Source organism: Centroberyx gerrardi, chromosome 17 (genome assembly GCF_048128805.1).
Source record: "Centroberyx gerrardi isolate f3 chromosome 17, fCenGer3.hap1.cur.20231027, whole genome shotgun sequence".
Classification (NCBI taxonomy): domain Eukaryota; kingdom Metazoa; phylum Chordata; class Actinopteri; order Beryciformes; family Berycidae; genus Centroberyx; species Centroberyx gerrardi.
Genome location: NC_136013.1, coordinates 18655142 through 18682674, shown reverse-complemented (window position 1 = coordinate 18682674; position 27533 = coordinate 18655142). Strand labels below are relative to the sequence as shown.

Genomic DNA, 27533 nt, shown 5'->3' with positions numbered 1-27533 from the left:
GACCCATAATGAGGTTGTGTAACGATGAAGTCAAAGCTTTTAACCTTAAGTACAGTCATTGGCTGGGACCAGTCACCAGGTGGTGTTTGTGTGTTTGGGATGAGAGGCGCAGTGGCTCTGTTAAAGTTTTTGCTGATGCTCACAGTTTCCACACCTGTGCTGACGTTGTGACTGTTATTCCTGATGTAGTGTGCACGCGCGCGTGTGTGTGCGCGCATGCGTGTGTGTCACCCAAAAAAATGGGTCTCTTCAGGGTAGCTAGCCTATTGGACACAAAACTCAATCTCACAGCCTCTGGAAATTTTCTGTCTTGCATCAGTCCTCATCCATCACAGACAAGAAACTCATTCTCTTTTCATGAGGTGGACTTTGCTCTGCTTCTAACACAAAGTAATGGAGGTCACCTCGACAAGCTGCTCTGCACTCATTTCCTCCCCACTAACAGCTTTTCCCAAACGGCCTGACAGAATACAAAATGGCTCTCCAAAAATGTCACCCTCCAGCTCTAATACTGACCACTCCATGCCAAAAGTAGAGTTGACATTTCACCACAACAGAAGCACGCACTATTTTGAACCACTGCCTTTCACTCACTCTCACAGTCACAATACAACATTGAGCTGAAGACTTAAGAATGCTCTGTGGGCCTCATAGACATTTCTGGTTGGACCTTGTGTTGTTTCTTCTGGCATAGGCGGGAATAATATTCCTGCAGTCAGGAAAGCGTTATTAAATTATTTGTCTGGTGTTCTCACATTGCGTGTTCTAGAAAAAGAAACAGATAGACATACATATTGAAAGAGCAAGCTCAGTTGAGCATCATGGCATCTTGCTTGCCTAGCAGCCACCATATGCTTCTCCCAAAATCTGGCCACCGACTGTAGTATCAAACTTTTGATTTGCAGCCCATTTCTGGCACCGTCATAAGGAGAAAAGGTTGGATGGGCTGTAAGGAAGAGAAGCTGAAATGGCAGACAAAAGAGGCTTAAAACAGCACAGAAAGAGAAAGATTGTGACAGTAAGCCAGCAAGAAATTATGAAGGATAGACAAAGAGAGAAGTAAAAGGAAAGAAATTAAAAAAAGAAAGGGACAAGCAAATAGAGAAACGAGGAAAAAGCGTCTGACAGACAGAAAAAGCGGTGAGTGCCGACATGGCTGGACATGACTTCCATAAAGCCAGTAAAGCGCGGGGCTCCAGGGAGCAGAGCGGGCGATACAGAGTCTCCGAGCTGGGCCTTCTGGATCAGGATCACAGCCCTGCAGGGACAAGGCAGGATCAAAATCAATCATTTCCCCGCCATCCCATAATATCCACTAATGTTTCCCTATCTGTCACTCCGGTACTATGGCTGTAACACGGCAGTGAACACTTGGTAGCAGACCAGTCGACGCTCCCCAACTGTGTGGAGATGGGAAAGGGTTGAACAACTATCTTTTTCCTTTTTGAAACTGATATGCTTTTTGAATATCTGATTTAAAAACACATTCGCATGACCTGAATATGAGCTTCATAACATGGCACATTATCAATTCACTCATGTCAGCCTTCATGTGGTGCTCAGGTAATAACATTTTTAACATAGCAGTGTAACTGTATGACAGTTTCTCAAGCAGAATTTTCAAAATGAATGACTTTTTGGAAATTGTGATTTCTAAATTAAATATGCCTCAGGGTTAGCCATGACAGTTTGTAGCTGCCATGAAGTGTTTTTTCAGACATTTTATGGTGTGTAATACAATATACAGTACATCCCCGCCCTCATTTTGTACATTAACTTCTGCAGAACCCTAAAAACCGTTCCCAGAAACGTCCTCAGCTTAGTTGCCTTTGCAGCCTCCATAAATCACAGAATGTTTGCTCCCTGACAGGTCATGTACAGTTAAGGTGCTCTGTCCACTCCCAAACCAATAAACCCAGAAACACTGGGGAATGGTAGTTCACATAATGAGAACTGCTTTTGGTTTGTGTCATTCCTTTGCATTAGGTGGAAGCAGCCACGGACTCGGAATCAGAAAGCAAAGGCTCGCGGGAATACCATTCTGTCGGGATCCAGGTGGAGGATGATAAAAAAGGGTGAGATAATGGTTCCGGGATTGTAAACCCCACGAGAAAAGCTCAATTCTCACACGGGGGGAAGACGCTTTGACTTTGCTGTCGCTATTATGAACAATTGCCATCACTTATCACTGTTGGCCTGTGTGCACTGCAAAAATCTCCATCTTAACAAGTCATTTAGTCTGTTATTGAGTCCTAAAATCATCATGGGATTAGATAATTTCACTTGTTTCCAATGCAAATCCACTTGTTTCAAGAATTTTGTAGACTCAAGTGTCATTTTCTTGATTTTCTGACTTGTTTCAAGATACTGACAGTCATTTCTAGAAAATTCCTGAAACAAGTGAAGCTGCATTGGAAACAAGTGGAGTGATCTCACCCCAGTGGCAGAATCTTTCTCTTGTTTAAGAAAAATAAGGTTGAAAGGCTGAATATGAGACTAAATGACTTGTTAAGATGGATGTTTTTGCAGTGTATATGCGTGTGTGTATGCTCATGTATGTTCCTGTCTCCCCGCCCCCCTCAGACAGGGCCGGTTCAAGCGCTCCAACAGTGTGACTGCAGCCGTGCAGGCCGACCTGGAGATGGAGGGCTTCCCCACCATGGAGGACAAGGGCCTGCAGTTCGGCGGCGGCTTCCAGCGCCACTCGGAGCCCAGCACGCCCACCCAGTACGGGGCGGTGCGCACCGTACGCACCCAGGGCCTCTTCAGCTACCGCGAGGATTACCGCACCCCCGCCGAGCCCCCCAGCCCCAGGGAGACCACCAGCGACGCCCCCTGGCAGCTGGAGCCGCCCTCCCCCCGGGAGAGCGCGGTCTCGTCGGGCGAGTCGGGCCGGGTGTCCCCCTCGCTGCGGCGGGACGGGAGCTGGTTCATGCAGCTGCTGCACACAGAGACCAAGAGGATGGAGGGGTGGTGCAAGGAGATGGAGGCTGAGGCCGAGGAGAATGACCTGTCAGAGGACAGTAAGTGGTGCCGGAAGCTACCATACATGGGATCCAGATTCAGTAGAAGAGAATAGAATAGAATAGAATAGAATAGAATAGTGAAGAGGGAAGTGATGTAAAAACCTACACAGCAAAACAAAATCCATCTTAACAGAATTTTTCACTTGTTTGCAGAAAAATGAGATTTTAAGACTATGAGACTAAATGACTGGTTGAGAGGGACATTTGTTTTTTACGGTGAACTGCTGCAACAAGTTTGTTTTTTTGCACAATATAGGCATTGCGGGCAGCATGGGAAAGATGGCTTTTTAGTGTACTGTACTGTAGGTATGGGACTGTAAATGTACTTCATTAATGAGGTCTTGGTGTGCTTTGTGTGTGCTTCAGTCCTAGGTAAAATCCGGAGTGCAGTGGGTAGCGCTCAGCTGCTCATGTCTCAGAAATTCCAGCAATTCTACTGGCTGTGTCAGCAAAACCTGGTGAGAAGCCTAACCCATCAAACAGAGAGCAAGTGTGTGTGTGTGTGTGTGTGTGTGTGTGTGTGTGTGTGTGTGTGTGTGCGTGCGTGCGTGTGTGTGTGTGTGCGTGCTCACACATGAGGTTGAGATGGGTGATTGTAGGAATGTCTTGGGTGTCAAAAGAAATCAAATAAGGCTGCCTGCACACCGCAGGCCTTCGTGCTCAATTCCAAATTGCTTGTCTGATATAGCATATCTGACTTTTTTTGGATAAGTGTTCATGTCTATTCCAGGATGTAACCCATATCCAGTACCAATATGAACTGACAGTGATGTGGAAAAGACCCATGTGCACAAAGTAACAATAAGAAAAGACGCCACCTATATGCTTTTGTACCTACGCTTGTCCCACTTTTTTCCAATACATTTCAGTTATAGTATGTGCCGAGTTTTGACTGAATTGAGGCGTGCCAATCAAATCTGTGTCACATATGAAGGAAAAAATTTGGAGACTTTCAGCTGCAGTGTGAACACAGCCTAAAAGACAAAGACAGAACTTTTGCAGTGCTACAAAATTAACTTTTGTTATTGTAACAGAAACCTTCATGTCTCCTTGCAACCTTTGTTCTCCCACCTTCGATACACATTTAATGGTTTAGCCGGCGCTAACAGACTGAATCAAAAGTCACTGAATGCGTCATTGATTGTGGAAAAACACAACATTGAGAATCAATAGCTATCTAGCACATTTATGTGTGACCTGAACATTTTGAAATGAACAGTGCGTGAGGGTGAATGGATGTATTTGTGGTGATGTCCTGAGGAGAACAGTGAGCCGAGCCTGGGTTTAAATAGGCCCAAACAGCCAGACCCCGTCCACTCTACTGCTCATCCAATACAGGAACACACACAGGGTCAGGGATTTCTGCCTCGTATTTTTCTTGCACTGTTCTCAACTCATTTTATTGATCTGAGCCAAGTATCCAATATTTCAAATGAAGTTAGTTCAGAGTTATGAGAAATACTGTTGCCGTTTTTTGCAGTATGCAGCAGAAACTGCTCATTCAAGGGGAATGAGAATTGCACAGGGATTAGATGCTGTGAACTAGCCTTTTATACCAAGCTCCCCAGTTTTTTCCGACAGTATTATGTAACTTTACTTAACTTTTTCATTTCCAAAAGCTGCAACGTTTCTCCACATGACAAAAGGCACATGGAATAATATATAGTTCATACTATGTATCTGGCTCCGTTTGAGGCATAAATGCCCACAAATAAGAAGCTTAAAGAGATGGCTAATTGCGTTTTATCAGACTGCCTCTCTCTACCTCCTGGATCAACTTTCATAAAGCCTGCCTTAAGTATGCTCTCAGAGAGACAAACAGTGTGTGTAGAGCACTTCTCTGGGAGGAGCTCCAGGATTAAAAACACACTGACACAGCCAGAGCTTAAAACGCACCGACTCCCCTGAAATCTGCCAGCTCTTGGCTTTTTGAAGCCGTAAGACTTCTGAGACACTTTGAAGAACAGCAGCAGTTCAGGGGTCAGGAGGAAGCCGATGAACACTTGAGCCAATTCCTCAGTAATTACACATCGCATAAATGCTGTTTGTTCTGCACCCAGCATGATGAATGCCATGATTTTGCAGATCCATACTAATTGATGACTGTGTTTACGAAAAGAAATTATATAATCCAATAATAGATTTTAGAGAGATACTATACAAATATCACAGCAAAACTATAAATCCCTTATATATCCCTTTATATATATATAAATCCCTAATTGGAATATTATAGGAATATTAGGAGTGTTATACTCATGCTATATGAGCTAATGACCATATCGTAAAGTACAATGAGATCACTGTAAACAGACACATTTTAAGTCCCCATAGGATATTATAGTGATTTTTTGTTAGTGTTGGCTGGCAGCACCAGTTTCCATTTTCCTTTTGAAGGGCACCGATTTATTATAGCCTGATACTAATTAGTATATTAAAGAAAAGTTGAACCATAACATTTCTGTTTGACATTCTCAGTTTTAGCACAAAACCTCCAGCTTGTTATGGACTTATGACAGTTTAATGGAAACACATCTAAGGAGGTTTTGGTTACACAAATAATATGTGGAATATTTCAGAATGTCACCTAAAATGGAGAGACAGTTTGTCATTAAATAATTCAACAGTGCCTTATCTTACCTTTCCACTGCTCATAAAATTAACTTGAAGTCCCATCTAAGATGCCATTTAAAATCCCTGTAAATAAAAAGTTAGATTTCATCAATGCAAACCCACTTGTGTCTGCAACAAGCAACAAGTTGCTTGTTATTTTGAGTTATGATAATTTGCAGCAGGCTCCCAGATCAGTCACATTTACAGTCAAAGCACTGCATGGACTATATACCAGGAACAACATAGTTTGCATTCAAAGTGATAGTTGTAACTTCACAGATATTCTCAGCCAACTAAAACTCAGCTATCTGGCACTCACAGTTTTAATAGGACTAGAACAATTGAACAACATTGTTCCACATAGTAAAACCAGGACTTGGTGTCAGGACTTGTTCATCATTGCAAAAAAGTGTATCTAACCCAGCTTTGCCCCTAAACACAACAACAACCCATACAGGGATCAAACCCATGACCTTGGCATTATTACCACCATGCTCTATTAAAAACACTGAATAAAATTAGCAGTTTTCCTTTTAAATGTCAAATTGTAATACATTTCTGAACTCCTGTGGTACACATCAGATGTGGATTCTTCTTATACTATACAGTATATTTTGAGTGTAGCGGTGTCTTGAAACAGTCGCTCCTTGTGCACAGGCGCCTCTGGACTCATCCCTTATTCCTAGTGTGAGATCTGTGCTGTCTTCCACCAGCGCACCTCTGTCTCTGTGTATTTGCCTTGACAGGCTGTAGGCCCACAAGATGAATGAGCTGTGTGTGTGACTGGTGGATTCAGGCAGCTAAAGAAGTGATGGGGTAGGAGCGCAGCCTGGGAACACAGTGAGAGCCTCTGAGTCTCTCAGCAGGACTGAGCTTGCTGTTCTGCTTGCTGCTGTGCCTTCTGTAGACCAGCAGCTCCTGAATTTGGGGTCCAGCAAAATGAGGATTAGTTTACAGGTGCTTCTCAGTGACAGTTTCATTTGTTTATAGTAATTATACCAATGTCTCAAAATGAATGTGATAATGACTTATTGATGGTAAAATGCTACAAGTAGCACCTTTAAATTCAATATCTTTGTATTCACTTGAAGCTAGCACTAGGAGAGGATGTATATTGACTGTTTTGATCAGAGGTTCCACTCTCTAGCTAGACAGAGGCAAAATAATATTGTTTTTCCTTACAAACACTGAACATGGGGAGCACATGAAGTGGCTGAATTAATCAAAGCAAAGCCCAAAGCAGGGGCAGAAAGGGGACTTATACATTAGATATTACCTCCCAGCTCTGAAGTACTCCATTAGTAAAGCATCAGTGCAGGCCATATGTCATATAGAGTATTAGCATGGGCTCTCAAGGCTCACAAAGACTTTCACTTCTACTGCAGGTCCGTGGCTGAGACAGTGGAGCATCTCTTGATTTCATTCTCCTTTCAAATCAGGAATTCAGCGATGAATAGTGACTGAGCTGAAAGAGGCACTTTATTATTTCAGAGCTCATTCAGGGGAAATAATCAGGATAGGTCCCCATCACAAATTGTTATTCCTCATTTCAGTAGAGAGCCTACAGAGGTTATTGATGCACAAGGCCATGGCTGATTTTGATGAGTTCCGATAAGGACATCTAGTGGATCTAGGCTGAAGTGCAATGGCCATGAATCTCTTCAGATTTACAGTGCAGATAATGCATATGTGTGTGCGTGACAATTGCATGTTGTGCGTTTGTGCTTATCATCTGGGATACAGGTACAGAGCCAACCGTCTGGCTCATTGCCCAGTGTCACCGCAGGGATCAATAAAGTTAATGTTATCTTTGTTGTAACACTCTTCCCCCTGTTCGTCTCCTAGGACCCCAGTGCCATGCCGCGGCCCACCTCTCAGGACCTGGCCGGCTTCTGGGACCTGCTGCAGCTCTCCATCGACGACGTCACCGTGAAGTTTGACCAGCTGCAGCAGATCAAGAACAACAACTGGAGGCCCGTAGACAGCCCAGAGAAGAAGGTGAGGGCTCCTCCTCAGTTGCATCTTGAGTCCTCCTAACGCGAAACCTTAGAGGAAATCTGGACCACATACGGTTCAGCAAGAAGCAGCTGGTCAAAGACTGGATCTGATTCGCTGGCTTCTTCTGGGAGCATTAAAGTCCCCATGAAATGAACACCCATTACTTTTACTCCAAGATAGAAGATACAATTGCCTTCATCTCCCTGACTCATATTCCATTGGTTTAGACTTTTGAATGATCCCTCACTGCATTATGTCCCGCCCCAACATCAACAAATATAGAGACTCAAAAGTTTGATTTCATTGTTAAAATCCACTTAAAATATCTCAGCACAGAAAATTCCATATCCAAGTCTACCAAGTCTACTTTGTTGAAGCACTGACCAAAGTTTCCTAACCACCTCTGAATCCTTCTCTCTCCCTCCTAAAGCCACCAGCTCCCGTACCAAAGAAGCCAGTGCGACAGAAGAGCGCGGTGACGAGGGAGAAGTCCCTGGACCTGCCGGACAGGCACCGGCAGGAGGCCCGCCGGCGACTCATGGCGGCCAAGCGGGCGGCCTCCTTCCGGCAGAACTCGGCCTCGGAGCGAGCGGACAGCATCGAGATCTACATCCCCGAGGCTCAGACTAGACTTTGAGAAGGCAGGGTCGGGGAGGCCCAGCGCGTCTCCCTGCTCCCACGTTCAAGCAACTTTCAAACTAGCCTTTTTTCTAGACTACTACTCTCTCTACTCTTCCTTTCCACCCATCTAATTGTCTAAATCTCGATAGCCATCCTCAGTGTCCATCGCCAACACCTTCGGTCTGTAGGATGCGCCAAGCCTCTTCTCCCATCGCCAGAATAAGTACTAGCGGAAATGTATCACTGACGTGGGTCGGTTGGGTTTCTCCTTGGTTTGCTGGTGATCATGACACCCGACCTACAAGCTCTCACCCAATATCCTGGAGGGGTATGTCTGTAGTTTTTCAGCATTTGCAAAGTGCCATTTAAAAAGTGCAGCTTTGAAAACCTACCAGCAGCCAGGTCTTTGAGCTAAAAAAAGAGTATTAATGAGTGATTTATTTCGGGTCGTTCAAAAGAATCTGTTCAAAGTCGGTAACCCTTCTGTATTTTTCAGTAATTTAAGGTTAGATGTTGATTGAGATTCTTTTCTGCTCTTTTAGTTTCTCAATTCTTCTTTGGGTCAATGTTAACCACAAGCTAAAAATCTCAAAATTGTTCGAAACTTTGAAAAGTGCCAATGCTTGAAATACCTCAACTCTGTGCACGTGGCACTGTTCACCCCTATAAGGTTATTCAGGCAGCCCTTATAAGCTCTGGACCGGTCAGTGTTGAAAAATGCAGCTGTCTACCCAATCAGGTTGTAGTCAAACATTCTCATGGTCTGGATTGGTGGAAATATCTTAGGATGACATTAACCTGCACATTTCAAACATCTTTCCTCTATGCCTCCCTTTCCTGTTGCCAATTTTCAAATATTGACATTTACTTGAAGCAGAAAACATGCAAGTCTTGTGCCAACATTTTTCATCATGTCACTGCAGTAGAAAAAAAAAACACATCTAGGAAAGTTTGTGTAACTCCTTAGATCAAAATGTGTAGACAAATGCACTTATGCACTTATTACAATTTTCTCTATTTCCAAGGGAAATGTACATACCCAAGTTCACAACAGTACTGTTGTATTTTTGAATTGTGAGCGGGAAGAATATTCATTGTGTATTTTACCCCATGTCCAGTACTTGCCTGCCCTCTCCATTGCTTTTGCCAAACCTGGATTTGTTGCGTACATACAGTGATACTTGATCACACAGAATACCATGCTGCTGCGTTTTCATCCCACACACCTCTCTCAGGCCCTTTCACACAGCGCCCTCTGCTACAGTTAATGAGGAATGATATAAAACTCCCAGAACACGAACAAAATATCAGCTCACCAGTTCAAGAAATGATTTGCGATTTCCATATTTCCTGAAAAGTTCTCTTGTTGTTGAAATTCTCCTTAAGCAGTAGCATAACCGCATCGGCTCCCTCTAGGACAGGCTGGGAAATAATGAAAAGAAATTGGGGCGAAAGCATTCCAGAGGGGTGCGAGCAGCAAGATATTTACTCATATTTGGTGTGTGTGTGTGTGTGTGTGTGTGTGTGTGACTGTGAATACGCCTGCTTGCCTGTGTGTGATATTTTGTCACAACATGATGCAGCTAGCTAGCTCTTACATTTGCCTTTGATTCCCATCACAATGCTAAGATGCACTCCAGAGGCCCAGTGTGTGATGTGGGAGTGGAAGGGAAGCGTCGGTCTCCTGGGGCAGCGGTGCAGTTTTTGGGGATAGGAGTCTCCAGTGGCCACGGGATTCACTTCCAGGTTGTTTTGTATAATTTTCTCATGAGGGTAAAATCTTGAGGTGGATTTCCACTATGAACGAACTCTCACACTGAGCAAAAGCTAAAAACTCTGCTGCTCTTGAGTGTTGTTCCGGTGACTTGGATGTTAGTCTTCATTGCTGACGTTGTATTCAAATCACTGAGCATAAAACAAGCTACTCTACCTAAGGACTGGGATCATTTCTATTGGTAAAACCTTGGATAATCAACCAACTAAATGGTGCTGCTTTTTATTCAATCAATTCAGTACTAGACAAACAATCAATGCAACACAATGCGCTGTCAGCTGATCGATGCATTACTTAACAATCTATTTTTATGACTTAGAACATTTTTGGTTGGTTAAGTTTGCCAGTGTGCCTGGCTTCATAATGAGTAGGACCAGGGATTTGTATCATATTGCAGTGACAACAAAGTGCATTTCACTGGATGGGAATAGGCCTGTGTGTGTGTGTGTGTGTGTGTGTGTGTGTGTGTGTGTGTGTGTGTGTGTGTCTTGTTTTTGTGGCTGACAGATTCAGAAAGAGAAGGTGAATGTGGGGTCAGTGTGTGTCTGAGACGGCTTGATTCCCCTATTACTATGCGGAGACCCCCCCCCCTCACACACACACACACACACACACACACACACACACACACAGTGTCATCCTTATGTCATCAGCAATCTGTAGAAACATGTTTTAGAAGCCATACTCTGTGGTCAGCCTGGTTGCCAGTATTTTCCCCACAGTATTTTCCTTTCAGCTATACAGTCCAAAATCATCTATTCATCCATCTACATTTTGGGCATATTCACACGCAGTAGACTTAAGTCCTGCAGATGCAGATGGAAAATAAGCTCTTTCGAACTATCTCAGCCCATCAACACAGAATACAGATGTGTTTTACTCTTCATGCCACTTCATGTTTAGCTGTCAGATGTTCAAAGCTCGCACAATAAATTTCAGAGACCTAAGAAATATTTTCAATCAGATTTCAGATTCCCATTAAAAGTCATACAAACCCGATACTGAGGCTACTTTCAAAAGTCTGCCATGACAAATCCCCGTGGCGCTCTCTCATTGCAGGCTTAATGCTTTCAACATAGTGTACCAAAACACCTCCATCCTTTCCTCTAGTAATCTGCATCTGTATTTTACACACTCACACACCTACATAGCCCTACTGCCGTCCTCATCGGCGGGGGTTAGGGGACCTTTAACAGAAGGACAGCGGGTTTCTGGAAGGTGTTTGGGTGTGCGACGCCAGGCGGTTGGCAGCGTCGGCGGCGTCCCCCTGCTGTTGCCGCAGCGGCGGGCAGACGGCAGCGAGACAGACGCCGCCTGACATATGCTGGCTTAGAGGAGACGAGAGCTCCGCTTTGAGCCCCGAACTGCTGCCGCCGCCGCCGCCGCCGCCACTGCATGCTGTTGTGTTGCTGGAAGGCTGCTCCGCTCCGCGTGCGGATCTCTAGTCGCTGCGCCGGGTGTTTTCAGGCTGCCTTTGACTAAAGCAAAGCAGCTTATGTAAGATTTCAGGTCCTTGGTGAGATCAAACAAACAGCCTCCGAGGCCCTTCAAAAGCCCGCACTGATAAATGTATTGCTGAATAGTGGCCTACTGTAGAACTGAAGCATCAGCACTGCCAGTGTTTCGGTTCTATCAGTCTCCGCCGGGCTAGTTTCATTGAAGGCTGCCACTGAAATGACAAGAAGTGTTTCTTCCCCCCCGTATGCAAATGAATCAGGGCTGCAAAGCGTGTCTCTACCTTGGTTCAAGTTGAAAGCGTATCTCCCGCTCCTCCTAGCAGGATTCACATAATTGCCGTGAGGCCGTTTTTTGTTTTTTTTCTCCCCCTACTTAGACCATGAACATTTCAAATAGTAAACTGAGAGATCAGTGCCGGAGGTCACGTGGGAGCGCAGACTGTTGAAAAGGATTTGAAAGGGATTTTTTAGTAAATTTACATGCACAGCGTTAGAGCTAAGAAGTATGTCCTGAAGAAACACATACATACTATTCCCTTTGCAGAAAAAGATATTGCCTTGGTACTTTTTGAGAGTATCTTAGAGCCGTTTTTTTAAACGATGAACTAAAGCATAACAAACTGAACAAACTGCCCCTCTGAATCCTTCTGTTGTAGTTTGTCTCTGCAGTGAAATAAACTCTTCCACTCAGTTCCAATGTTCTCCACTAGATAGAGTAGATACACACTTCACTCTATCATACATATCATTCATTTTCCATCTATGAACTCGTTTTCTTTTAGTGTGTATTGCTCTCTCACTCAAACATAACTTTTGAGTGTGTGTTTTCAGGCCTCTTGTCACAAAGCCAATATGTCAATAGGTTGTTTATGTGTGATTGGTTAAAGTGTGTGTGTGTGGATGTGACACTGTGGGCATTGGAGGGTTCCTCACTTGGCAGAAAGTTACTCACTTTGTGTTCATAACTCTACTGGGAGAAAACTGCATTAATGTCACGTTTATTCTCACGAGGGCAGCAAAGAACTACAAGTGCCATCTTTTTTGACTTCTCTAGCATACTGAAAAACCCCTTGCCTCTTTCATCCGTTTTGTGTAGGCATTCCCTATCGTCCTGTTTCCAATCATCAATCAATAACTTCTATCATCTCCACTAGTATCTGAGCATCTGTGGCCTCACTTCTGATACGTCTGTCTATCTGCTTTTAACACTAGGATCCATGGTGTGAAATGTTTCCAGGGGACTTTTTCGTGCCCACTGCAGTGGAAAGAACATCAGAGTCACTGAGATAGACTGATACAACACTTCCTTGAACTTGGAATGTGAAACAACTCTATAATTACTAGACAAATGAAGAAAAAAAAAAAAAGGTAGTCGTTTAGCTAAAACTATTTTCATCTCTTGTATATCATATCTATAGTGAGGATGAATATAATGCCAAATATTCATTATTTGTAAAGAAATATATATAGATATATAAATATATAATATATGCTTCATTGAAACATAACTATTTTCTGCTCTTGCTCATGTTTCGTTGTCATTATTTTGGGTTTTTGTTAAGGTTCTTTCATACGCTGATATGATGGCATGCAAAATACTGATTCTGAATGTAGGCTTATAATTTATTCTTTTTTTTTTTCTTTGTTAAAAATTCCGACACTGTCACATCGATGTACTTTTGTTATGGATTTATTTAAGTTTATCACAGATGCATTTTTTTTTCAGGGTGTGTTATTTCAGCGCTATATTTCCTGATGTTAACATTTGGTTATTTTTTGTATGATTTGGGTAATTTGAAACGACACGTGCATTTTCCCTCCATTCTTTCCCAGCTGAACTATTGAAAGATTTTGCCTCTTTGAGTAGTTTGATCATTGCTGAGGTCATCCAGTGTAAATACTTCTGCAATTAAATTTTTTGGAGAAAAAGTTTGGAAACGTTTGTGTGTGTGGCGTCTGTTTTGTTTGACAAATCTTAAAATGTGCTATTCTTTTGCTTTCTCCTAGTTAAAGTGCACAATAATCATAATATACATATATACAACCATATAAAAGAGTAGTAAATGTTTGAGTATATAGATATATAGGTATAGATTGTTGAACAGTGGTACTTGTGGATGAAGCTACAACAGATATTAATGCTTATTTGGGCAAACAAAGAATTTAAAGACAGGTATTTACTGGCCAAATTGGGTGCAATATAATATTTCTATAGCATCCCTTTAAGATTTCATGTGTGAAATGAAACAATCCTCCAACAAATTCTAACATAGTCACCCATGTAGGTGGCCGTTTAACGCTTGTCATGAATAACACTATTCCTGTATAGTATTGGCTCACAGGGCTTAAATGGATTTGTCAAAATATTCTTGACATTTCATGCATTTTCTATCTGTATGTTGCCTGCTAACCCAAATAGCAGTGGGATAAAGATGGGGTGGCTTTGACTCATCTGTCAAAGAAAATGCTGCATTTACACTTCACCATTCCTGTTGAAGTGAATCAGGAAGGTCAGCATGACTTGGCATTTATATCAAGGATTGAATTTCACCCAGGATAAACTGTTCAGATTTTTTCATAGAATCACATTCATATTGTCCAAAACATCCATTAGGATGGACACACACTAGAAGATTTTGACCAAAGGCCCAGTTAGAATATGAGCATTTGGTCTGAAATCCCACACAGTCATTTGTCTAAGAGGCGTTCTTGAAGCACCCTGACCTTGAAGATTTGGCTTGAGGGGCAACTTTGGTGCTTATAGTTCAAGAAATGTTGTAGTAGAATACTGGTTGTGGACTGTCTATAATAAGTTACACAGTCATTTTACAAAAGGTACTGTGCTTATCCAAAGAATGACAACCATAGGGCATATGTTGATGTTTTTCACAGTGAGAATGGAGAGGTTTAACATACCTGCTACTGTTATGATCATCCAATTTAGACCCATGATAAAACAACAGCTGTCTCAGTCTCATGCACTGTAGCCATGCAGATTTCTGTGGCAGCATTGCCAAGCATAGCTGCCATCTTTGGTGTAGCAGCCAAATGAACATTTGAAAATGCTCATTTGAATGGGAATTTCCTTTCAATCTATTCTAATTCGTGTCTTTATGATTCCAAAATTCCCACATTTTTTGAGGCTCTTCTGCCAGCTGAGGGCAGAGCGTCATACAGCCTCATGAATCAATAGACTATATGAGAAGAATGTAAGAAATGGCCTCTGAGACAAAGTGTAGGTCATCCCCACACATCCCTGCCAGCTGCTGGTCACTTTCTATTGGAGGAATGCCCAGAAAAAAGAACATCATTTCAAGATGTGGGCTTGTATGTGTAAAGCCACCCAGCATGAAAGTTTGATCTTCAACTGCAAGGAGATTCATAAAGTGATGCAAATTTTATCATCCTTCTTGAGACTAACAATGATAAAGTTGACCCTATCAGAAAGTGAAATTCAGATGCATTAAAGCAACCAGCATGTTCTTGCTCACCAGCTAGCAGGAGTGTGTTCTGAGTAGTTTACAATTTTAAATGAGATTGATTTGTTTTTGTTTTTTCCGTTCATTAGGAGCCTCATTAAATGTTGCACATTAAGCTTCTCCTCCAGGGAGCCGCACATAGCAAACGACATGTGATAATAAAAAACAGCACTGAGACGACATAGGGACAAAACGCACAAGACGAAAACCCCCGGCCCAGTATGTGTGTGTGTCTGAGTGAGAGAGAGAGAGAGAGAGAGAGAGAGAGAGAGAGAGAGAGAGAGAGAGAGTTCTTCTTGAAATAGAGAAATATCTCATTTAAATAAGTATTCGACCCCTTGAGTCAATACTTTGTAGAAGCACCTTTGGCGGCAATTACAGCTTTGAGTCTTCTTGGAGAGGATCAGCTCGGCACATCTGGATTTTGGGAATTTTCTCCCATTCTGCAGATTTGCTCAAGCAAGTTGGAGGGGGGCGTCTGTGAGCAACTATCTTTAATTCATTCCACAATTTGAATATGGGAATCAAGTCTGGGTTTTGGAAGTGCTGCACTGACTGCTGTCCCTCCAGCAAGATCCTAGTCTCCTCCCTGACCAAGGTCCTTCTTCCAGGTCCATATATCTTTTTTTTTTTTTCCATTTCCTTATGATGGAGCCTGCTGTGCTCTTGTGAATTCCCAACACTTAGACTTAGACTTCAGACTGTGCCTCTTCACAATTCTGTCTCTGATTTCTATAGTTCCTTGGACTTCATGGGAGAGTTTCTGCTCTGACATGTGCTGTCATCTGTGGAACTTTATATAGATATTTGTGTTTTGTTCTCAATTATGTCCAGTAAGTTGAACTGGCCACAGGTGGACTCCAATTCACTTGTCCAGACATCTCAAGGACATTCAAAGGAATTTAGATACACCTTAACCCAATTTGGAGGTGTTGAATACTCAGCTTGGATCTCTACTGGACCCACTTGTCCTGTTGCCTCATGCCATCCCACATGTTCAAGGCAAGGTCTCCCCCTGCTGGACATGGAAGGAAATGCATGGAATGTCCAATTACCAGATATTGCAGTTGGGTTCCTCTCTTCCATCTTCTACGGAAGGGATAGTGTTTAATTTAATAGGCCTATTATGATTAGGATTATTGTTGTTGTTGTTGTTATGAAAGGTGAAGTAGCTGGTACCTCAAATCTTATTCAATGGGGTGCCGATCACAAAAGCATTGCAAGGTTCATGCACTGTCTATGTCTGTGCAATTGATAACCGACCATCTACCCGGAAGATGCTCCCTGGTTGGCTGGCCAGGATTGCACTATTCCTCTGAGAAGTTTTGTCTGGGGGTGCTGATTGGCTATGACTGCTCCTACGTCATCACTCTCATTGACCCAGTCAGGATGGGACCCAGTGGAGCATCTATATGGTAAGCCACATCAACTGCGACTGCGAGGTCCCACCTGCTGCATGTTCAGTGTATTGGCTCCTTCTCCTTTGTTACTCGCGCCATACACTCACCTGTGTACATAAGCAGGCCAGAGACATTTTTGTTGGATGGTGTGTGGAGGGGTGGAGCCTGCGATATTGTACATGATTAAAAAAAAACACATCTGTTGCATCCTTCACACTCCTCCATCTGTCTGCTGTTTGTCAAGTGTGCAGTACAGAAACACCAAGCAATAGCTGCCTCATTCGGTATCAGCTGAGGAAACAGATATCTCTAAACATAACCTCGGTGCACACACACACGAGAGAGAGAGAGAGACAGACAGACAGACAGACAGACAGGGAGACATTCCTTTTTTTACTGCACTTTTGGAGCCGAGGACCAGTTAAACGAGATAAACTCGAAGCAGAAAGACACATTTTAAATGTATGATGCACTAAACAAACAGCCCTGTACCCACGCGCATGTGACCAATTGCCCAATTGCTCATTTATATGCGCTGGCATAATGTGAGCGACATTGGCCAATGGGATGTGAGAAAGTCTAAAATAGGCGTGACTTCCTGTTTCCAGGTCACATGACCAAATTGAAGTCGTATGATGTGAAATTTGCTGTGGAGCTGCACTGGTACTCGATGTTCAGTGCAAACACTTGAACTACGATGGAGCAGTTACGTTTTCTACGGATATAGTGTGTGGTAAGTAATAATAACTACTGTTTCAGAATAACGTTACTTTGTATTTTGCTAGCTCGAGCCGCTCCATTTTCGTCGTCGCTGTTTTGTTGTGCTCATTTTACCACACAGTTGAGTTGAAGTCGCAACATGACGCCGAGTGACTCTTTGTGTAACATTATACTGTAACGTTACTGTTAAATAAACCAAAATAACTGATAAAACATTGGTTTTGTTAAGTCAGGCCAAACTCGAAGAACCGTTTTTCTTTCCTTTGTGTGCCGAGGCGGCTCTTATCTGCTTCGTTAAACATGTCATGCAGCCTGGGTAAAAACTTCATATCTGGTTCCAGTGAGAGTAATACAGCCAAATATTGTATTTTCTTTGTGTGTCTTTCTAGGTGCGTGTGTGCTGGATGATTTCCTCTGCTGGCGTCCCTCTGTGAGACTTGTAATCTGCAACTGTCCCTCTTTCTGCAGGTGACCCATACACCATGCATGTAACCAGCACTGCTCCCAGTCCGACCTGCAGCTGAGACCCCCTTCACCCTGAGCTCCAGTATCCTCTCTCAAACATCATGGACGCTGCGTACCAGACCAGCCCTCCGCCCCCCAGCGACGGCCCCACCCGGCCCAGCACCGACTACTCCTCATTGGGCCCTCGCCTCCGGGTCATCGGCCTGGGTTTTGCCTTCTACGCTGCCATATTCCTCCTCTCCCACCTCCTGTCGGTAGCGCTATCCCGGACCTACCGCTCCCTGCTAGCCAAGGAGAGGGTGTTCTGGAGCCTGGCGGCCACTCGGGCCGTCTTCGGCCTCCAGAGCTCCGTAGCCGGCCTCCGGGCCCTGACCGAGGACTCGGCGTTGTCCAGAGACAGGGTGAGGGGCCAGGAGGACTGGTCGTGGTTTCACGTCCTCACCGCCACGGGCTTCTTCGTGTTTGAGAACGTGGCTCTCCACGCCTCCAGCGTGGCGTTTCGGTCGTTTGACCTCCCGCTGGCCACACACCACTTCTTCGCCCTGTCGGGGTTCGTGGCCACGGTGGTGTGGGATTCCCTGGGCCACTACCTGCCGATGGTTACGCTGCTGCTGGAGATGAGCACGCCCTTCACCTGTGTGTCCTGGATGTTGCTGAAGGTACAGTGTCTTTGCTTCTGTTGAGGGAAACCAGCTGCTGTCACTTGTTTTCCTCCCTCATGCTCATCTGAAGCTTTGTTTGGCAACTGCAGTTATTTCACCAGAGCACCAGGGCTCCAGTAGTGGCATCTGTGTGCTAGTTGACCGTTTCCCCTTCTGCCTGATGATGGTTCCTTGTCAACTAGCGTACACACCACTGGAGGTACACAGGGGTTTCAGTTCCTCTGCTGTGTGGACACGCTGAACGGCCTGATGCACCTTATTGTTGTCACCTGATAAGCTCCGCTGGACATTCTTAGAAAGAGGAAGTTCCAGAAAAAGATGGAGCCAGTATCATGAAAGTTCTCTGTTCCTCCTGCCCGCAGATAACACACAGATGATGACATGACATCATGGTGTAATGGTATAATAATATGCTTGAGCAAAACACTGCCACACCACAGCAAGCACTACTGAAGATTAACGACTTCATCCTGTTCACCAAGCAATTCCTGTGCTAATCTTTACCATCACTGCCTCTCTCTCTCATCTCTCCTCTCTCTCTCTCTCCTCCCTCTCTCATCTCTCCTCCTCCCTGACAGGCCGGCTGGGCGCGGAGCTTGTTTTGGAGAGTGAACCAGTGGGCGATGATCCACATGTTCCACTGCCGCATGGTGCTCACCTACTACATGTGGTGGGTGAGCTGGAGCCACTGGGGGGAGATCAGCACCCACGTGGTCCTGCCCCAGCGCCTGCTCTTCTTCACCGGCCTGGCCCTCCTCACCGTCCTCATCAACCCCATCTGGACGCACAAGAAGACCATGCAGCTGCTCAACCCCGTGGACTGGAACTTCGACAACAAGCCCGCGCCCCTGAACGGTCCCACGGTGGAGCGGGCGGAGGTTTCTGTCAAGCCCCACGCCAGCTGAAGCGTTTACTGTCTGACTCTGTAACTGTTTACTTCTTTTTTTTTTCTTTTCTATTGGATGAGTGAGGTGATCGGAGAGTGGTGAAAGTGAGTTGGGTATTTTTGAGATTCATCCTACTACTTTTTAGACCTTTCTGTTTTGTTTTTACAGACTGGGACAGGAGTGGACTTCACTACCTTTTTAAAAAACAAAAAAAACAATGTCCTAATATGCCAATCATGACAAAAGGTCCTAGTTAATGGAAGCTACATTGTCTTCCATCTGGCTTTATCAGGCCATTTTCATTCTGCTTCCCTCTTGTTTAACCAGAGGAAGGGATATTAATTCTCCATGTGGTCGGCTTTCAGCAGGGAGGTGTGATGTGTGTGAGGCGGTGGAATGGGGCGGTGGCTCGTTTGCAGTGCCTTCGGGCCACAGTGCCTTGAAATACTGTATGCACTTAGCGGTAGCGTGCTCAGTCATTTCTTCACAGAAGGTTAAGCACGTAAGACAGCATTTCTTGTAAGAGCCATTTCAAAACACAACCCTGCAAATCAAGACCTCGTGGACCTCGAGCCTGTAGACTTAATTGCTTGAAAGCGACTTATGTATATGCACTGACAGAATTCTACATCTTGTCTTGCTTAAGAGAGTTATGTAGGTCTTCTAGTCTATCGTTGGTTTCTTCTGGTCTGTTTCTTTCTAGAGGGAAGTCGAGTTGATCTGTCAGGTGAAACGAGCCTAGCAGCATATTGTGTGTGTGTGACACGAGGGAGTCAGAAGAGGATGTGCTCTTTCTCAGTAGAGCCATCAAAGGACTCTTAGTAGTGGATTAATATCAAGAACGTGGCCCGTGTCATACACAGACCCTTTTACAACAGACATGCTTTCTTCAGCACTGAACAGGCAGGGCATGGAAATAGAGTTGAGTTTTGAAGAGCGAGGTTCTGTGGGTTAGCTCTATCAATGGAGCCACTGAACGCTATAAGTGGACAATTGGATCAGTCCATTTATGGGTCACGTTGGTGTCGGTAGCCGTTTTTGGACTGTGGATCCTATTTCAGCAGAGAGGAAGATATTTATCATAATATATTTCATCAATAGCCCTATAACGGATGCACTTGTCAGAATCTGCTCACCCACATTGAAGAAACTCCTGGACTGGTCCGCTTTACAAAGGATCTGCTGTCCAAAATCGAGGTGTAGTGTGGAGGCTAGGTTCAAACAGTGTTGGTCCAAAATAACCAAGCAACACTTTGATCAGGATTTTTTTTCATTATGAGTCAAAGATAATAACAAAAAATACTAATACTCAACTAATGTTACAGTTTAAGGGTTTTAAATAGTTGGGTTTTTTTTGTTTGGTTTTTATTTCAACTTATGCTTCATCAAAATTGAAAATGAGTATTGTTTTGCATGTTTCATACAATGGTCTCATTGTTTTGGACATTTTGGCTTTGTGGGTGGGCTTTGTCCATTGTAATAAGTTTGACAGGATGTTTTTGTTTGGTTGGATGCACAATTTATGGTAGTATTTACTGAGAGCTAAATTATATGAGGGATAAGATATTGGAATTGCTTGAAGTGCATTTATAGTGTTTAAAGATTGATGCAACATTTGGACTACTTCAGGTACACTTATGTTTTATGTATCTAGAATATGATTGTTGTGACTCAGCTGTAAACATCCAGATCATTTTACAATTTCTCACACTTTTCAGTGTGCGGGCTTTAACAGTATTGCATCTTTAGCTCATGTCTAATTCCTAAATATGCTCTAGATTGTTTCTTGGCTAATACATTTTTACCATCAGTATTAACTAGTCTTAAAATTCTGCATCTTGTAGATACCCTGCAGCACCTTAGAGTTGGGGCCCTTTAGTGTCGTAAAGAGATGATAATTTAATAATCACGTTGGAAAACTATTTTGGCATCATTTTATTTTATATGGTTTTATTTTAAAGATGTTGGAGTATGTATTCACTTGCATACATGTCCTTGCAATTTCAGAATAACTGGACTAAATATGGAATTGAATGGGTAGTGACAGTGCTACTTTATAGTTTCCTCCTGACCTGACAAAAGTTAGTCTATGTTTTCTAACAGTATATGATGTTGTACTAATATTAATAAAATCTACTAATATTAAATGCCAATACATGTCACGCATGTCATATTGATTGTCTAGAAATAACACCAAGGCATGGGTATAGGATTCTCTGTACTGTAAGTGCTCCATCATATACCAAAACATGTGACATCATGTTTGTGTTGGGAAATGCATTAATTTAAGTGACATAATAAAATGTGTTTCTCCATACCAGTGTAACCTGGACACTGCCATACAGTCATTTTTTTCCCATTATAATGATTGTTTACCATCTACGATATCTGTGCAGTAGAACATCTTCTGTGGCAGAATAGGATTAATTTCTAAAGGAACACTTCGCCATTTTTTAACCTTATCTCCATATATCGGTCCTCACTAATAAAGTGGAATGGAGTGGAGTCTAATGCATGCTTTTTTTGACGGTCTATGAGAAGTACTGCATTTATTTTAGCTGGTGTTGCATCTATCGGCGCTGCCATCTAGTGGCCACGGACTGTAACAACACCCAGTAATAAATACTTGAATATGAATACCGGGGGTAGCAGTATTACTGGGTGTTGTTACAGTCCGTGGCCACTAGATGACAGCCCCGTTCCAGAGATGGCAAGACCAGCTAAAAGAAATGCAGCACTTCCCCACCATGATGATCCTACCGGAGAAGACGTTGGGAATGTGATTGACGGTCTGTACAGCCAATCAGAGCATCCCAACCCGAATATCGACCAATGAGCTCCTAGAAAGAGGTATGGGCATTTCATGGATGGAGTCAGCTTGCATCGAAGGGAGTCGAGTTGAAAGAAGGACAGTGGGAGAAAAGTGTGTATGTTTTGATGTAAATAAAGTTGCATTTAAGTCAAAAATGCATTAGTTTGGCACTTGCATAGTAACACGGCGAAGGGATACGGTAATTCATCCGGGCAAGAGTCTTAAAATGGTGAGTTGAGAACATTTTCATAAGTTTCTGACAAAGTTTGAAATGTCCCAAACTATTTTACTAACGTTAAGTGCTAGTTCAGGTGAGTGTTAATCACTTGATAAATTCATTTGAAAGGTTTTCTTTGCGCGTCTCAGAAGTGTATTTTTCTTTTTAAAAACATTGTATCGTGTCCGTTATGGCTATAACGTGGCGCCTTATCTTTGCCAAGTTGCCAACACTGTCAAGTCTGAGTACTTTCCATAAAAGCCGAAAACGAGGCATTCTCTCTTTTTATACTTATTTTATGTTAATTAATGCGTCCTAACCTTGAAAACTCCTACGTTTTACTAACTACTAACTACTAACTTACTAACTACTACGTTTCTCTGCTCAACCATCCCTCTGATTTTGTCTGGCGTAGCCTACTAACACTAACATGATTTTCCAGGCTTTGACCCTGTCAAGTTAGTCGGTGACAAACATTTTGATGGATGTGTTTATGTTCATATTTACTGGCCCCCTCTGTTCCTTCTCAAGGATGCAGCTGCAGGTACATGATAACTTTTTGCATTCAGAATATTAATTTAAAAAAAGCATGTCAAGCTCACAACGTTGATTATGAACTCCATTCATAAGGAATAAATAAGTGGTAAATATGGGAATTCCTCTGGAGTTTTGCCATCTTCTAAAATCATTTGATAAGTGAGGAAGTGTTGTGACCTCCTGAACACTCACCCCATCTACAAATTCATGTAGTCATGCATAACATTCCTCAGTGAGGGCACTGCACAGCTCCAGTCAACCGGAACATTGGTGTAACACTCTATCAGTCAGGAAAAGCCTAATTTAATAAAACTGTTTCCTTAAGTTGTTAGAGCTGCTTTTTAGTGCAGACAGCCCAACAAGTGTTTTCAGGAATCTTGGAGGGTTAAGCCTCGGAGCTAGGCTGCCAAAAAAAGATGGTTTAGATACGGAGAGGGCTTTGATCTTCTCTTGTATTGTCTGGCGCCATGCATGTCCAGTTCACTCCACATCAGCGTAGGTGAGAGGTGCAAGATTGAGAGGGTCACACACACACACACACACACACACACACAAAAGTCTGTACTGGTAATTTGTTTAGCAAATAGTCAGGGTGGCCTGGCTGCGAGCACAGATGCCTCATTCCTCCACCCACTGTAATAACACCAGGGAAGGCTCTCTGGTGAGCACACATCCCTTTTTCCCTAGATCAAATTTACTGCAGCGCTCAGGTGAGTCGTGTAGACACACGCTCCGTTATGCGTGACACTTCCTCCTGATCAAACCACAGCTGCCTTCACTGTTTGATGTTCTCAGACTCCACTGGGACAAAACTGCTCTCAACACCCAGTGGTGTTTGCAACTGCAACCTGTGGTTTTGTAGCCAGTAAATGACAACTGCCATTGGTGTTTTGAGGAAAGGGATGTTGGCAATGAATCAGTGGCAGAACTGCCACTGATTGCCAACATCCTGATTGCCAACAGTTCTATTTGCCGTGTCTGTTATCTAGATGCTTAGGGTGACACCATGTTAGCATCTCATCAACCGTTCTGTCATCAGCATTGTAACGGGGCAGTTGTTCACAATGCAATATCTCCTCCTGTTCTATATTTGTTGATCTGTGTGAACACAGATGCAGCCAAATGGGAAATGCCAGGAATCACTAATTGCTGAAGTGAGTGTGTCGAAGCCGTTACTCTATTTTGCCAATAGTGGCTCATGGCCTTCTGCTCTCTCTGACAGACTGAGTTTGAGGGCCAGAGTACACAGTGGCGGAGCAGAAGAGCATACCGTTCATTTTTAGAAAGACTGTGCGATCATGGACTCAGTGTCCACCCACCATCCCAGCAATGATCCCCTGAGATAAGGCATGGATTAGCAACATAGCTGAGCAACAGCTGGGAAAGGAACAGCACAGCCCTTCTGCAGGTGGATGTGTGAAATTGTTCACATGTCACACACTAGTTTGGCAGCTGGGAACATGGGTCGGATAAATTCAGTGTGTGATGGATATTCTATTTGGAGCAAGGTTAGGGTCAGTTTGGCTTAGACTCCTTCAGTGCAACATGTACAAAGTCATATCAAGAGCACTGACATAATTTTAATATATTGGTGGATATACAGTATATGCCATCTGGTGAGTACCTTTATTCAATGCACCTTACAGTATTGTGAGTATATACATTTTGAATGGCTCCGGTGGGAATCGAACCCCTTACTTTGGCAGTGTTAGTGCCACGCTTAATCAGTTGAGCTATACACAGTGACCACAAGACACCACAGGACACATCCAGCCTTGGGAGTATGAGAATAGTCAGGAGTCATTGGCAGCCTTGGCTTCAAAAGCTGCCCCCACCCTCTGAAGTCAGTGCAATGTCTATTACCCTGACAATCAAGAGCATTGAGTTGGCCTGTGGTCATTTATTGTAATCTGATGTTGGGGGGGCAATCATGAGAGGGTTGTTCTATTGATATTGAAATGCCTCCAGAGCTAAAATCCTAACAGCCAACAAAAGAGCCCTTTGGGGCAGCCGCTCTTTTCCACTACCCTCTACACACTAAATAGTGCTCTTCTGACGACATGTTGGCCTCTCAAAGCCCTGGTCTGTAGCTGACTGGGTGGGTGGGGACCTACTTTAGGAGTGACAGCCTGACTGTGGCTGCCTCCGTTTTTAATTGGATAGTTTTGTTTGAAAGGTTACAGCTCCAGTCTTTCATTTTGTCCAGTGACACCCAGGCTGGGAGGGCCTTGTCGGTATTTTGTCTCTTTCTCTGAAGAGTGAGTCTGGCTTCCAGATTGAGGACGATGTGAAAGATAAACACTGTAGCTGTAACGTAGAAATGTGTCATACTGCTCTACTTGGAGGGATCTTATTAGGGATAAAATGGTGTTGCTATCGCTCATAGGCAAAACAGGCCGATGTAGCATGCTGGACTGTTTTCCTTTTATTGACATGGTGTGATGCAGGATAAAGCTATATACTGTAATGTGATTCATAACACCATGGAGTAATGAGTCAGTGAGGTTGTTTAGGGTTGACCACAGTCAGTTTAGAAATTTGGCTTCAGGGCTCATAGCTGAATGCAGACGTGCAATCCTGCCTGATCCCTTCATGTGTCCAATAGGTCACACATCAGACAATAAATGTGCTGCAGCCCTGCAGGCGTGACTATTGAAGTATATTCCCTGCACCACACACCATTATAATTACAGCTGGTAGCTGATGTGGAATACCACACTCCTCTCCTCACTATATAGATTTTTCAGAGTGTGTCTAAGGTAGCTTATATTTAACTGAAGTGGAGGGTGGGAGCTTAATCACTGTCATGCATGAGGAGACTTTCGCTACTATAGAAACAAAAAATAAAATCATTTTAGTTGTGAGGGAAATTGCTTGCTCAGCTCTGATTTATTTACTAAGCTCTATACATTTTCTTTTTAGGTCAACATAATTGTGTCCTCTCCCTTGCTCCTGTGCAGTCTAATCAGCATTGTCTGGCTGCCAGAACCCAGGATCCACTTTTGAAAGTGTGCTATCTCTGTCTGTGTCTGTCTTTAGCTTTTTGCCCCCACCCTTTTCCCGGTCAGGGAGGGTGGTTAATAGCTGTGTGTCCACATGGCCGGTTAGCTCAGTTGGTTAGAGCGTGGTGCTAATAACGCCAAGGTCGTGGGTTCGATCCCCGTACTGGCCACAGAGCTTTTGAGCAATGGTCAACAGAGTGAAAGAAGAAAACAAACAAAAAACAAGCATCGGACAAGTCCAGAAGCCTCGTAAGTGAGGTTGGAAAGGATATAGACTAACTAAAATAAGAAGATATCAACAGAAGGATAATGTTAGGTATGTGAATCATTTTCTTCAACAAAATGTAATGAATTGTACTGTTTAAATGTCTTTTTATTTGACCGACATGCATGCAGACAAGAGGACCAGGTCTGTTTTAACAAGACTGTTATCATGCTGGCATTTTCTTATTATAAGATCCAGTGCTAATCATGCTATCATTGACACCTTTCATAGAGAAAACATGTTTTTCAGCTCTTAAATGTTGATTGTGGAGAGAAGGATAGACGTACTAGGAGCTTGCCTTTTTAGTATGCTGCAGGGCACCGTCCTGTCCTCCCCTGACCCTTCTACTTTGTCAAGCCTGCCCGTCTATTCTTTTGTAGGTCTGTGGATCTGCTGTTTTTGATGACTGTAATCCTGGCAGAGGGAGAAGATTGAGACACACAGCTTAATAAAACAGCCATCCAAAGAGCTGCAGAGCCAGAGGCAGACACTCGCAGCTTGGAAAAGTCTCTCTCTCCCTCACTCCCTGCCACCCAATCTAGGCTTTTGTTTATGACTCTCAGCCCATGTGTGGAATGCCACTTGTCTTTAAGTGCGCTCCAGAACGCTTGTGCATTTGTACAGATTCACAACCCAGGGCTTTCGTCACTGAGTAGCTGTCAGCAACACACAAATGATTCGTCATTTAATTTGTGACTGAGCTCTGGTTGCCATAAGAGAGGGATTTGACACTTCAAAGTATCCTCCCATAGACCGCTGTTGAATCGTCATTATGAGTGGCTATGAAGGCACGTAGGTGGCAATTTATCGTCCACACTATGGATTACATACCATACCATTACATAGCATATTGTCAACATGTTTTTTGTCACTTCTCAGCCATTGCCTTTGCGTTAAGAAAGGTTGTTATGAATACACAGGTGAGCAAATTGTCTACATTATACCAGCAGGCCAGATGACTGTTTTTCCTGTCTGAGCAGCACAGCTCAGCCTCCCTGACGTGTAATGACACGCTCAGCTGAGTCTGTCATCAACGATGGGCTGATTTTACCCCTCTGGTGTCTTCCGCTTTGTCCTCAATCACTGTTCTCAGATCAGACTATGATACCTTTTAATTTCTGTGTGAAACACTGAGCAGGTTAGGAAAGTGATTCCGAATGAATTATGGGGAATGGCCTCTTGCTCCTATAAGCGTTTGTAAGTTGCATTGACTCAGCTGCCTACTTCTGATGCATAGATCAGAGGCCTCGCTGTTGTGTTTACAAAGCTGCAGGGGAGACAGTTTGCTGACAGACAGTCAGATGTTATAGAAGAGAAGGGGGCTTCCCTGGTTCCCAGGTTTTAGTGGAGGACACACCACATCTGAACACACACCGTGCCACAGGCCATCCAGGATGTCATTTGGTGGAAGGTGCGTCTAGTTTCCTCCAAGAAGCAAGTAAAAACAGCTGAAAACTGGAGTAATTATAGGAGAGAGGTAATGGAGGAATCTGCAGACTGGTTTCAAAGCCAGAATGAGAGAGGCTGTGTCTGTCTGTATCTTGTCTTACAATTGTTAGTACTGTGTGACAAGGCAATCACACATCAAGCTAGCTCTT

General features: G+C 43.6%; 3 protein-coding genes and 1 non-coding gene across 6 annotated transcripts in view; all 4 read left to right on the top strand.

Moving 5' to 3' along the window:
• dlgap2a (discs, large (Drosophila) homolog-associated protein 2a) overlaps window positions 1-8274 on the top strand; it is a 150444-nt gene extending 142170 nt beyond the window's left edge. Inside the window, exons 9-13 of the mRNA XM_078289640.1 lie at window positions 1987-2075; window positions 2584-3023; window positions 3393-3484; window positions 7485-7637; window positions 8068-8274. Coding sequence (XP_078145766.1) covers window positions 1987-2075; window positions 2584-3023; window positions 3393-3484; window positions 7485-7637; window positions 8068-8274 — 981 coding nt within the window. The remainder of the gene's footprint in view (window positions 1-1986; window positions 2076-2583; window positions 3024-3392; window positions 3485-7484; window positions 7638-8067) is intronic.
• Window positions 8275-16989: 8715 nt separating this feature from the next.
• cln8 (CLN8 transmembrane ER and ERGIC protein) lies at window positions 16990-21415 on the top strand. Its single transcript, XM_071918200.2, has 3 exons — window positions 16990-17101; window positions 17557-18212; window positions 18794-21415. The coding sequence occupies exons 2-3, from the start codon at window positions 17655-17657 to the stop codon at window positions 19118-19120; spliced, it is 885 nt and encodes a 294-aa protein (XP_071774301.2). The 5' UTR covers window positions 16990-17101; window positions 17557-17654; the 3' UTR covers window positions 19121-21415.
• A 609-nt stretch (window positions 21416-22024) lies between these two features.
• The window catches only part of arhgef10 (Rho guanine nucleotide exchange factor (GEF) 10), a 55434-nt gene continuing 49925 nt past the window's right edge, over window positions 22025-27533 (top strand). For all 3 annotated transcript variants that reach the window (XM_078289547.1, XM_078289545.1, XM_078289546.1), the window contains exon 1: window positions 22025-22143. The gene's annotated coding sequence lies outside the window, so the exon portion shown is untranslated. The remainder of the gene's footprint in view (window positions 22144-27533) is intronic.
• On the top strand, window positions 25767-25840 carry trnai-aau (transfer RNA isoleucine (anticodon AAU)). The gene has a single exon. It is a non-coding gene; the product is annotated as a tRNA-Ile (tRNA).

Excerpts from the sequence above, each read along its gene's own strand:
- cln8 (XM_071918200.2), top strand. The coding sequence starts at position 17,655 with ATGGACGCTGCGTACCAGACCAGCCCTCCGCCCCCCAGCGACGGCCCC. Across the intron at positions 18,213-18,793 it reads TGTCCTGGATGTTGCTGAAG|GCCGGCTGGGCGCGGAGCTT; the intron begins GTACAGTGTCTT and ends CCTCCCTGACAG.